Source organism: Cibotium barometz, chromosome 8 (genome assembly GCF_041138505.1).
Source record: "Cibotium barometz isolate CiBa-2024 chromosome 8, ASM4113850v1, whole genome shotgun sequence".
In the NCBI taxonomy this organism is placed as follows: Eukaryota; Viridiplantae; Streptophyta; class Polypodiopsida; order Cyatheales; family Cibotiaceae; genus Cibotium; species Cibotium barometz.
This window is the reverse complement of record NC_141053.1, coordinates 14,364,534-14,376,688: the sequence shown is the minus strand read 5'-3', so window position 1 is coordinate 14,376,688 and position 12,155 is coordinate 14,364,534. Positions and strand designations below refer to the sequence as shown.

Genomic DNA, 12,155 nt, shown 5'->3' with positions numbered 1-12,155 from the left:
CAACCATAAAAACTTCATAGGGTTTGATCTATGGCCACAAAAGACTATTGACAAAATAATAAATTAAATTCAAAACAAGGACCATGAGAAGTTCCCACATGATCAATAATAAAACATCAACAAGAAGTGCAAGAATAGAATCTCAAGTATAGCACTCATAAGAGTAAGTTATGGAATGTAAGTCTCTTCCTTCTCTTGTTATTTGATTAATAAATTTTTAGATGGCTCCTTATATATTTACCTATTAATTAGTGAGACATTTATTTGCCTTTCTAATTGTAAAAACTTTTGAACCATCTTTTCGCTCACTTACAACAAGACTACAGCATGGGCTTCAAATGAGCAACAAGTGTGATTATACATGGTGGAATGCATGTCTCACAATTTCCTATGTTGTGAATAGGTATTGTCCAAGTATTCAAAATGTCCATTCAATTATGAAGACAATGGAGAATGATCTCTTTCAATTTGCCATCTTGTCTTATCATAGGGTCAAGAACAATGTTACTTGGAACGAGAGCCAAAACCACTTAGACCAAACAAACTTTCAAAAGATGTGGACTATCTGTTTGAATGAATGAAAAAAGAAAAGGGTAACCCCTTGTTCAAAGAACATGCTAACCTCTATAAAAGTTTCTTTCCCCCTCTAAAAGGAGGATAACGTGCTCAATAAATGATACACCTAGATGAATCCAAGAACATGCCTAATTTCACATTATAAGAAGCCGCAGTTTATAACCTCATGGTAGTCATCCACAAGACAATAAACCATCAACTCCATCATGCATGGTATGGGCTAGACTCTACGATATCCTCACTAACGTAATCAGTGCCCAATAGTGGGTGTAGAACTTGGTATCAATATATGCTCAATAAATGATACCTACCTAGTTGCAGTGTAGCACATAAGAGACTATTAGGAAAACTTAAGAAGCCCATCACACAAAATAATACCACAACCTCAACCACATGCTGGTAGATAACACCGCCCCACATATTTTAAGACCTTGCATGTCATACATGATGGAGAAGTGTAGGTTATAATTGAAGTATTTATCAATCTCCCTGGGATTACCCAGACTAGTACTGTTCCCTGGACTGAGAGGTAGTAGCAATTGGGGCCTTCCTGCCATTAAGTTTCCGAGGCTTGCCCATAGCAATAGCAAGATAGAGACACTAAAATTGGCAAATAAAGATTCACAGTATTACTACATTTCTATCATGTGATTCTTCTTCCATAGCCTTCATAAAAATAAACAGTTCAAAAATGGTCGGATGCTAGTTAGCTAGCTAGTTACTTTGACTCTCTTTTGTATCCTTCAAGAGTGACTGCTCTTCCACTTCAATGTCACTGGAAACAGTGGCGGGCACAACCTTTGGCTTGGTGGTCGACTGCTGGTACAGTATCCCCCCACCAATGCAGGTCAACAATCCAAGAGTTCCTACCAAAGATGCATGTTTGTCCCAAACAACAAGGTTGATGATGATTGTAAGAAGCTTGTTCACCACACCCAAAACCGTGAATCCTGTGGCAGAAATGCCTCTGCGGCAAGAGAACCCAAAGAAAGAAATTGCAAGCCCGAATAAGCAAGATAGTCCCACTGGAAGCCACACCTCAAAAGAGTACCAGTCTATTGACTGCTTCAATTTCTCGTGAGACAGTTGCAAGCCTTCTCCCATGATCAAAAGCTCCAGAGGGAACAACAGTAGGGCCTCCAAGTTGTTGTACAGGACCAGGCCCCATGTGTTCAGCCCAATGGTCATGACAATGTGTTTAATATACACAAAATCGATGGACATGCTTGCCAGATAGGCAAGAGCCCATGTATAAGCATCCAGTGCAAACTCACGATCCGTTAGGACAAAGAGTAAAGCACCTGCAAAGATGACACCTAAAGATGACCATGTCTTGATGGAAGGCCATGGCTGCTTTAGATAGAATGTCTCCCCCAAGGCAACAAAAATGGGGACCGCCGAGCGGAAAACAATGAAAGTGTCAACATTTGCATGGAGGAGGAGCTCACTGTTGGTGAATATGGAAAGGTAGAAACAGAAGGCAGCAGGTAAAAACTTCAGCATGACCTTCAGATCCAATTTATCATGCTCAAGAAAGCCCAGCTTTCCAAGGAAGAACACTCCTGCAGCACTGACAAAGTATTGAAGAGCAGTCAGAGTTCCTGGAAAAGGGAACTTCATGATTGCCCATTTGTTGATGATGGAAAGTAAGGATGCTGCGAGACAATAACCTACTGCTATGCCCACTACCGATGCCTCACTTAGCCAGAATTTCAGCTTCTCCATCCAAGGACGTTGGTTTTTGATGCTTGATTCATCGTTTGTTACTGATGAGTCATCTACTGCAGCATCTGAGTCTGTCATCTGTCTTGAACATAACAAACAAGAACAAATGGCAAACAAAAATAAAGCATGTGAATACTTTTTCAGCTAAGAAAAGGCATGTTTCTTTAAAACTCTCTCTCTCTCTCTCTCTCTCTCTCTCGTAACGAGCCCTTAGGCATGAAAATGGCTCATTACAAGAGCCATTTTCTACACCTCTCACCAATTGATTTTATCACCCGCCCGGTGTACATGGATGTACACCTATCACATGGGATACGTTGTGCCATTGGACAGATCCGGACCTCATCACACCAGCTGCGGATTGAGATAGGGCGATATGTGCATCAGATCTTGGATGACCGCATTTGTCAGCTATGCTACCAGGAGGCAGAGACAGAGGAGCACTATATTTGCCAATGTACAGTCTATTATGAGATCTGAGGGAGATATCACTGCCTCTTCCGAGAGGGTTTTGGGCCGTTACGCAAGGTCATGGAGTTTGAGGATCAGAGATGCCTAGGATTGTTCCTACTTGAGCTCAGGAGACACAGAGAGACCCTCTTGGCAAACAGGAGACCGAGCCATTATGTACCTAGACAGAGGACCCTAACAGATTTCTTCGGCACCGGCACCGGCACCGGCACCGGCACCGGCACCGGCACCGGCACCGGCACCGGCACCAGCACCAGCAACCCAGCCCACACACCTCCTGATACCTTATCCATTGGGCCATCAGGGCACCGACCACGCTCCCAGAGAGTCACCACTTATAGAGCAGTCATCTTATGTCGTGCTCGTCGGCCACGCCCACCAAGATCCCAACCACGGCATCCTCACCATCGCAAGATCAGAGCCATTACTGCTCGGCATCAGAGGCGCCTACCTTGTTAGAAGTCATCTCTTGTCTATACATATACACCAAGGCCTCTGTTGTGGGTGTGCCCGCCCGTATTAGGTGTTTTCTCATTTTTCCCCACCCTCCGTATTTTTCCTCCATTTTTTCCTATTTTTCTTGGCTTGGGTGGTTGCCCTGTGGTGGCAGGAGGACCTTGTTGTTGGCCGACTGCATCAGTGTACATACTGGAGCTGGCCGACTGATTTGCATGAGTCGTGGACTTCACATATGCTGGCAGACACCCCTGCTGCTGGCCGACTGTACACATCAGCAACTCGTGGAGTTTTTGTCCTATCAGCTGCCTTTCTACAGGCCGACTCCTTGTCTTGTATTCGGGATTATTCTTGTGTATATAGAGTGGAGTTACCCGCCTCTCTCTCCATTGCTGTCCATTTTTTTGCACTTGCTCGTGTTCCCAGATTTGGTCATCATCTCCGCTGAGTATTCTAACATGGCATCAGAGCCCTAGGCTCTTGATAGTTCTTGGGATTTATGTGAGCAAGAGGGGGATTGTTGCATTGCTGATTGGTGGACTGTTCCATCAAAACCACCAGAGGAACCAGTCCGCTCCTCAAAGCGAGATTCAATCAGCATAATGGAGGGGAGAACCTCCTCCCAAGTGACTAGAACAGGACGAGGAGAAGAAACAAGAGACTGAAAGAAAGCATCAAACCTCTTTGGAAACTTGGAGAGGAGCCGAATAGCCATATCCTGCGTAGAGATATCATTGCCATAAACAGCAAGCTCGTCCCGGAGATCTTTCATCTTCGAGATGAAAGCAAATAAAGATGGAAAGTCAGAAACTGACAAATTCATAAGCTACTTTTCCAAAGCCAAAATCTGACCCGGAGACTTCATGTGCAGCATTTGCTATACGCACATGAGAGAGAACAAAATGCCTTCCAAACTTCATGTGCAGCATCTGTTGTACGCACATGAGAGAGAACATAATCTTGACAATTCAACATCAGAAAAGAGAAAACATGACAATCATTTGCCCACCAAACATCAATATGTGCCTGAGTCACATCATCACCTTCCACAAAGTGTAGTTGGATTCCTTTAGCTGAAATTACAGATCACAAGACAAAGTTCATGAAGCAGCTCCCCAACTCACTGGGGAAGCTGTTACTTGGTGGCAGCACTAGTCACAACTTCACTCAGACCCCATCACAGCCAGTTGGTTTACATGTGGCATGGCATTCTTGGCATTCATGAGCATTAAGCAAGCATAGTAAGCATTAAGCAAACATTAAGCAAGCATATTAGGTAGCCGACTAGGCAATAGGCAACCGACTAGACATTATGTCAGTCGTGGGCAATCTCAACAGGCCGACTGCTCATTAAATGCAATCGTGGAGATATTCTGCAAGCCAACGGCCCTGGGCACAGCTCGACCAGCAGTAGATTCACCTATAAAAGGATGGCACATCATTCAATCAAGGAGATCTCTCTCTTTTGGGTGGTCTTCAATCCAGTTCCCTCCCCTGTCCCCGTTCCCTACTTATGGCCATCCCCCGTCCTGTCCCCGTCACCGTCCCCCGTCTCTTGTGACTATTAGTTCAACATTCAGCAGCTCAACAGTTCAACATCCAAAAGTCATCATCATCATCATAGATCTTTACAGATCTTAGTTGTAACCATCTCATTTAATACATTTGCATTGAAATTATTCTCTTCTTAAGTACTTCTAAGTGTAGTTTAGTTAAGGCTAAGGTTGTTTTACTATGATCAAACTCCTCACATGTCACATTGGATAGGTCAGAAAAGATCTCAAGTGAGAACAACTAAATGCGCTTACGAAAAGCTTTCCTCAGTTTGTTTTCGCGGACGAAAACTCTTTAGAGGGAGGGAGGCAATGTTACATAGCCTGTAACAGCACGTGGGAGCTTAACCAGATGAAGTGCCTGAAAACCGGAGTGCGGACGGCAAGTGCATCCGAGGTCTAGGGGTGAGGAGACCCAAGTCGGAGCACTTGGGCGGCTTATTGGCGGACATGCCTCTATAAGTGCCTGGAAGTGTGGAGATATCCACATTCTCCTCTATGGCTGGGTGGGTTTTTGACGTTTCGGGGTTTTTGACGTTTCAGCCTTCGGCTAAGAAACGCCAAGGTTTCATATTTTTTTCTATATAATTTTGCATTGCTAAAGTTCCAAACAATAGGAACTTTTAACTTTGAGAAACAATTTTATTTTTTTTTAGAAACAAAAAAAATCAGGAGTTTCTGAAATGTTTCTTGCGTTTCAAGGTTTCTCACTCCAGAAACGTGTTTTCATGTCACTATGGTGGTGACTAGAGCTCTTGGCCCTCTTTGGCTATGGTGGTGGCTACCGTGATGTAGTAGTGTTGCTTGCCATGAAGACAAGCCACACAAGTGGAGTGCGAGGGATTCAGTGGTGGACCCTTGACCATTTACTTAGAAAACAACAGCCTGCAGAGAAGTATAATTCAGATGCCTGTAGCAAGCATGCCACAAATCCGTATCCACACTGTGGCAACAATCTGCAAGGTGCTAGTGTTGATGATCTCTTGGATGGAATTGTCGAAGTAGACACCATATCCTTTCTCCGCAATCCCAAAAACTAAGAGGAGATTGCTGGAGAGCTTGGGACCACAAAGCACATCCCGAATGGTAGAAGGCTGGCCTGGAAGAGTTAAGTCGCACGTTACCAACTGAAGAGGCCTCCACCAAGTTGGAAGCATCACCAATGGACACCGTCGAAGAGCTCTGACAAATGTCATGAAGAATGGTCCTGTCAGGAGTCATGTGAGTAGTACACCCACTATCAATCACCCAATCCATAAGACGTGAGGTGGATTGTGAGGTGGAATGAACAAGAGAGTCGGAGGCTTCAATCAAACCACTTCATCCACCAACCAAACTCAAAAATCCTCTTCCACCAAGGAGACTGCCTTCATTAGCAAAACCACCTTCTCTCTTCTTCTTGCGACAATCAGGCTGAATGTGACCTTTTAGACCACAATAATGACAAGTAAGCTCTTTATGAGAGGGATTGTTGGTAGATTTGTGGTCACCTTCGTTGATTGTGGAAACTTTGGGCTGCCATTTGCTTTTGCCCTCAATCTAAAGAAGGGTCTCTATAAACCGGCCTTGGTCTTCAGACAAAACCAAAGGGCGGTGCAAAACAAACACTCGCACACAAAACACTTCAACACCTTTGAGACCTAGAAAAGGAAAATAAACAAGGGGAGCTAGAGTGCTCCTGCAAACAGTACATGAACACCGATTGGCCCCAAAACGCAGTGACACCCCTTGCGGTATTTCTTTAATTCATATAAGAGTTTTGAAAATGTACAACACAGCCTCAGAGCACAATCGAACTGAGAGAGAGGAATGCCTTCATCTCCATCCCCAACCATCCAGCTCAGCCATACAAAATCAAAAGACTCTCATACAATGAAACTTGCATACAAAAGCTTTCTCCATTGATCCGGGTGACTTCCACTACTCATAGTCTCTCACCCTATGAGCAAAATACACCCTGATCCATCAGTGCTCCTGTCCACACGCAAAAGACTCCACGCTGTTTCCAAAGGAAAACTCTCGTTACAACACAGCATAGCACACTGAAGACACACCTGTATAACCTTCTTGCTTTCCAAGGATGCTTTCCATCTCAAACATGGAACCCTAGACCCTTGTCCCATCAGCAGTAGGGCTGTACCCAAGCCTGTGCCTTCCCTGCATCCATCACAGCTTGCATGTAACATGTTTCCCACGAGAAACCAACAACCCGATTCCACATGTAAACAAAGACCTGTTTCAGCATACATCCAGTGACCTGTTTCACATGTCCCTTGAATCTCAAGACAAGGAGTGCCAAACAGCCTCGGGTTCACAAACCCACACAAGCCTGTCTCCTATCTCTTCCTGAGATACATCCTTGAGTCCGTGTACACGCAGCCAAGTGTCCACGCATACACCTGTAAACGCAGTCATCATTCCTACCTCCTACATAAGGGGAAGCCGGCATCGAAGGGTGGACCTCAACATTGGAGCAAGGAATAGTCCTCATCATCAGCATTCAGCCTATCCCTCTCCTCCCCACACTCAGGCGGCCAGGACTACAGAGAGGTGCACAAGTGTGTTGATCCTCCTTGCAAAACAGGGATGTTTTGAGACTGTTTATGGACTGTTTTGCTTGGCTGCAAGTACAATGTGTACTTAGGTTTCCGACTGCAAGTACGGGTCAATTTAAAGTGTTTCTTGGCATGGGAGTGATGCAAGCTCGCATGGCTGCGTGCTCATGGAGCAGATTGTTTTCTTCCTGCTAGAAAGGAACAAAGGGACCTACAGTTATGGGCATCTCTATGTTTCCAGATGTTTCATGAGGAATTAGGTAACTAGATGTACACCGTTGTCGGCACTGTTGTTGAATGGTGTTGTGAATGGTTCTATATGAAAACAGGACAAAAGTTTCAAAGGGAAACAGGCCTAAGGGTTTCATGTGGAAACAGGTCGTAGGTTTCTCGAGGAAACATGTATTTGGGTTTCTCCAAGAGATAGGTCACATGCAGGCAGAAGGTACAGGAATGGACACATGTTTGGTACAGCCTTGCTACTGATTGGGCAAGGGATAGGGAATCCATGACAGAGATGGATAGTACCCTTGGAAGGTAGAGAGGGTTGGAACAGGTGTGTCAACTGTATGGTATGCTCTGCTGTGATGCGAGTTCTCTTTTGAGAGACAGTTTGGGAGTCTGTGTTGTGATGTAGAAGCACTGGATGTGTCAGGGTGTGATGCTGTTCATAGGGTGAGAGGCTATGGATGGTTGTGGCAGCCCTGATCATGGGAGAAAGCTTCTGTATGCAGGACTCAATGTGTGAGAGTCTTTTGATGTAAACAATGGTTGGACTTGTTTGTGGATGCCGAGTGGATATGAAGCCATGATGCAGGGTATTTGCAGGCTTCAGGAGTTCTACTGTGACGGCTGAGTTCCTAGCCTTATTGTAATCAAAGCTCTTGTAATCAATTAAAGAAATACCGCAAGGGGCGCCACTGCGTTTTGGGGCCAATCGGTGTCCGTGTACTGTTTGCAGGAGCACTATAGCTCCCCCTGTTTGTTTTCCTTTTCTAGGTCCTTAATGGTGTTGAAGTGTTTTATGTGCGAGTGTTTGTTTCACCGCCCGTCAAATTTCTGAAGGCCGGTTTCATGGTTCCGTTGCCGGGACATCGTCGACTTTCTCAAGGAGGCGAGCCCGTGGTTGTCTCATGAGAGTCACATCAAAAGCTTCAACGTGTGGAAAGTGAAAAGGAAGTGCAGGAGGCAGTGCAGGATTGTGTCTATGCCTATATGAGGTGAAGAGCAAAAGCTAAAGATGAAGCTCAGGAGAAAGGACACCAAGCACAGGAAGTAGTCAGCTAGGAACAAGAAAGCAGTTGAAGTTTTATGGTGCAGGAGATGAGTTGAAGGCAATGGCTTTTGACACTTTGTCACCGGTGGTATCTTCACGGAGGCTTCATGGGTTTGGAAGACAATTTCTTTCTATGTTTAGCAGTGGTGGTCTACTATGCTTCGTCGGGGACTTGTGCTTACCACTTGGGTGAAGTGCAAGCAAATTTTGGGTGCCTGAGGATATATCAGATGAGGCTCAGACGGAAGCGGAGGAACTTTATGAGGTTCTTATTCCCGAGCAGATAATGACACATAAGAAAAGAAAGGTACAGGGGTAAAGTTTCCCGTCGCTATCCTGTGAAGTTCAAGAGCTATTCACTGATGGATGCGAAGTGGATGGAGGAGGGTGACTTACCAAATTCACCTCAGGAATTGCAGCTTTATCTTGATACCTTTGAGTTGGAGTCGACTCTTGTTACGACTCATTCAGGTCCAGCAGAGCATAGGTTTGGAGCATTGCCTGATGCTCAAGAGGGGGGTAGCACCTCCGCTCCCTTGTTACAGACAGGCTCAGTTGTTATCTAGGAGACGCTTGGTGACATCTTTGTAATCGCCCGAAGGTACTGGAGGCTGACGGTACATCTGCTTATGGGACTTCTATGATCTTGTGTTCTAGACACATGAGATGGTGGTTGAGTATGGCTCACTGTCGCGCGCACCTTGAACTATAACTGCAACTATGGATAACTCTATGGAGGGCATAAGTCTTGCGAGCAGTCCTAGAGTTGGTTTGGTTCATGGATATATGGATTGAACTCTATTTGTGCACATTTGGTCAAGGATACAGGGCTCCTCCAGATCTGCGGTTGCCAAGAGGAAGAGCTTCCTCAGCGAATGGGAAGACTCACCACTCTTTTCTGAGTCTTCTTCGTGCTTATCTTGGTGTTTTCAGCCACCGCTATGCATGGAAAATTGACTCCTTACACATAGAAGTACCGGCCGGCTGGTCGTTGGACACAAAGTTGCATATCACTACAACGCCTCTCTTTATTAAAAATTCCTGCAACACCACACCGTAGCACGCAACAACTACTTACGGTGGTTTCAGACGGGGCTGTAGAAAAGGTCACAACTGAGAGTGCACAAACTCCCTCACAGTTCACACGCAGCGACAGTAACCTCAATAAGGTCTGATGCCCAAGACGTGCTCTTAGGTCAATATTTTTTCTACATCTTACACAACCCAATTGCATCCAATTATCAGAATACAATCGAGCTTACTCATGCTACTAATTTAACCAATTACACCTCGGATTAGCTCACAAAAGGCAGCAATTAGTGTGCAAAAAGACGTCATTAGACAGTAATTAGAATGAAAACAGAAGCCGTCAGTGTACCTGGAGAAAGAAAAGCAGAGTCGCCCTAAAACAAAGCAGATCTGCAAACAAGGAAAAGTGAAATATGAAATGAGCACGTATCCACGATCTCACATTAAGCGCTCAAATCAACCCACCCTAATCTGGTGGATCCAAAGTTCGGTTCTTTCCACGCGCATGTGGATCTTTACACACGTCAATTGCACGTGCCATGTGTTTATAAAGAGGGCAACCACCCAACTTGATTTTTGCTGAGGGCTACTTTGCTAGATTTTTATTTAAACAAATTTGCTTATAAATTTTATATTTTAGTGTATTGTTACATATTATTGTAAATAAGTGTGTATTATTATTTATTAATGTTTTGCACACTCTTTTCGTATACGTAATGATCTTTCAAGTCAAAGAAATAAATTGCCAAATTTGAAAATTTCAATATAGTTTTCTAATCACCATTCTTTGCTTTTTCTTCTTCTTTGGTTTTTGCAAATTATGTAGGCCCTCCTAGAGCACTCAAAATAATAGTTACAAAATTTAAAAATCTTATAGAGAAAAAGATCTTGTAGACCTTGTTATTTACAAGCCTCTATTTTCACTCTCATTTTGGAGTCTTATTTTGCCAATAATTATAACTCAATGTTGACCAGCTTGTAAACCTATTTGCATGGTAATGAAGAAAAAACAACCAAACCCTTTCAAAGGAAGTAGAGGAATTCAACAAGAGGCACAAGCAAATGCAAGATCAACTGAAGAAGGAAGGAGATAAGATGCAAATAATTTCATGCACACAAGGACAAACATAACGAGGACATGCAAGATCAACTAAAGGAAGAAGGAGATCGGGTGCACATGATTTTATGCACACAAGGACATAGAGACAAAAGAAGAGAATACCCCTAGACAAGAAGGAATCAACTCCTAGCGATAGAATAAGGTGGATTTCTCTAAGTGTTATAGGTTGTCCATACATTATGGCCCGTTTCTACCCCTTGTGTTGAAGTATGGATCGAGCTCTCCTAATGACAAACATCTACCTAATCAGATTCAAATCCCACTCTAATGACAACACAATTAACATGACTAATCTAAGGTGGATGATACCTAAGTGAACTCATGATGATGATGAGTATGTGTAATAGACTCAAGCACAATTAGGTTACAAGATTAAGACTTGTACTCATGAAGAGGCTTGAAATGTGTGTAAGTGATATGTTTCATTGCTTGAAATGTCCCCCTTTTATATGAGGAGGTATACCCTTGGGCTTGTACATTAATGTGGGATTAATCCCTTTGCCTCTTTGGGCTACTCAAGGTGGTTGAATGTCAGGTTTTTACTATATATTTTCACCCCCCCCCCTCATTTCTAACTTGGTTGGGTAAGAGGTGCTACTTTGGCTACTCTCTGATAATCGAGTGTTTTACATTTGCATATCAATTTGCCTACTCATTTGGTGGCTTTTACAACATATGATTTTGGTTGGGATAGTGATTGATAGCTCCTACTTGCTTGAGATCTTCTTGCTCTTTACCAATTATGCTTTGCTTACATATGCTCGCATATTCATTTGATTGCGGCATTTTTACATGAGTTGTATGTTTCTTTTTCACATGCACACACATTAGCGTGCTCATTTGGCCACTTTTACAATGGTTTTTTTACTCACGCATTTTTGAACTAGTGCTCCTTCTTGGTCACAATATTTGGTGATAACTTTTTTCCGATGATAAGCCCTTCGATAATGATCCAATTAAGGACTTATGTACCAGTGTGTACACTTTGATGAAGATGTATTTGATGCAAGCATGCTATAAGTTTTACAATCTGAAGATTTTGACACATGTGATGATGCCTAAACTGCACATGTTGGTGACAAGACCCACGAAGATGGCATCTTTGAGCTCCACTCTTGCGTGTGAACCACCTCTTCAAGAGTTAGTGTAAGAACAAGGGTAGGACTACGGGGAGTCGTGCAGTTCAAGGGAGTCCGGACTAGTGTGGACAGCCAAGGCTATAGTTAGTCGGCTAGGGTCCCTATATCCGGCGATTGTGTGAAGAGTTGCCCTATTCTCTTCTGGGAGTCCTCATGGAGGTCTCATGGTGGCCTCTACATAAGCATAAAAGGACTAAAGCCTATAGGAGCGACACGCTTTGCACTATTATTGGCAAATTCTAAAATTGGTAAGTA

The 12,155-nt window shown here is 43.8% G+C and overlaps 1 protein-coding gene across 2 annotated transcripts; it reads right to left on the bottom strand.

Annotated features, from left to right (window-relative positions):
- Positions 1 to 973: 973 nt before the first annotated feature.
- LOC147635944 (GDP-mannose transporter GONST3-like) lies at positions 974 to 10,124 on the bottom strand. 2 transcript variants are annotated; one of them, XM_086801350.1, is made up of 3 exons: positions 10,107 to 10,124; positions 9,991 to 10,031; positions 974 to 2,379 (listed from the first exon to the last, which is right to left on the bottom strand). In XM_086801350.1, the coding sequence occupies exon 3, from the start codon at positions 2,377 to 2,379 to the stop codon at positions 1,291 to 1,293; it is 1,089 nt and encodes a 362-aa protein (XP_086657476.1). In that variant the 5' UTR covers positions 9,991 to 10,031; positions 10,107 to 10,124; the 3' UTR covers positions 974 to 1,290. The 2 variants fall into 2 exon arrangements, with proteins under 2 accessions (XP_086657476.1, XP_086657477.1); XM_086801351.1 differs by lacking the exon at positions 10,107 to 10,124 and having other exon boundaries at positions 974 to 2,383; positions 9,991 to 10,096.
- Positions 10,125 to 12,155: the final 2,031 nt, after the last annotated feature.

Excerpts from the sequence above, each read along its gene's own strand:
- LOC147635944 (XM_086801350.1), bottom strand. The coding sequence starts at position 2,379 with ATGACAGACTCAGATGCTGCAGTAGATGACTCATCAGTAACAAACGAT.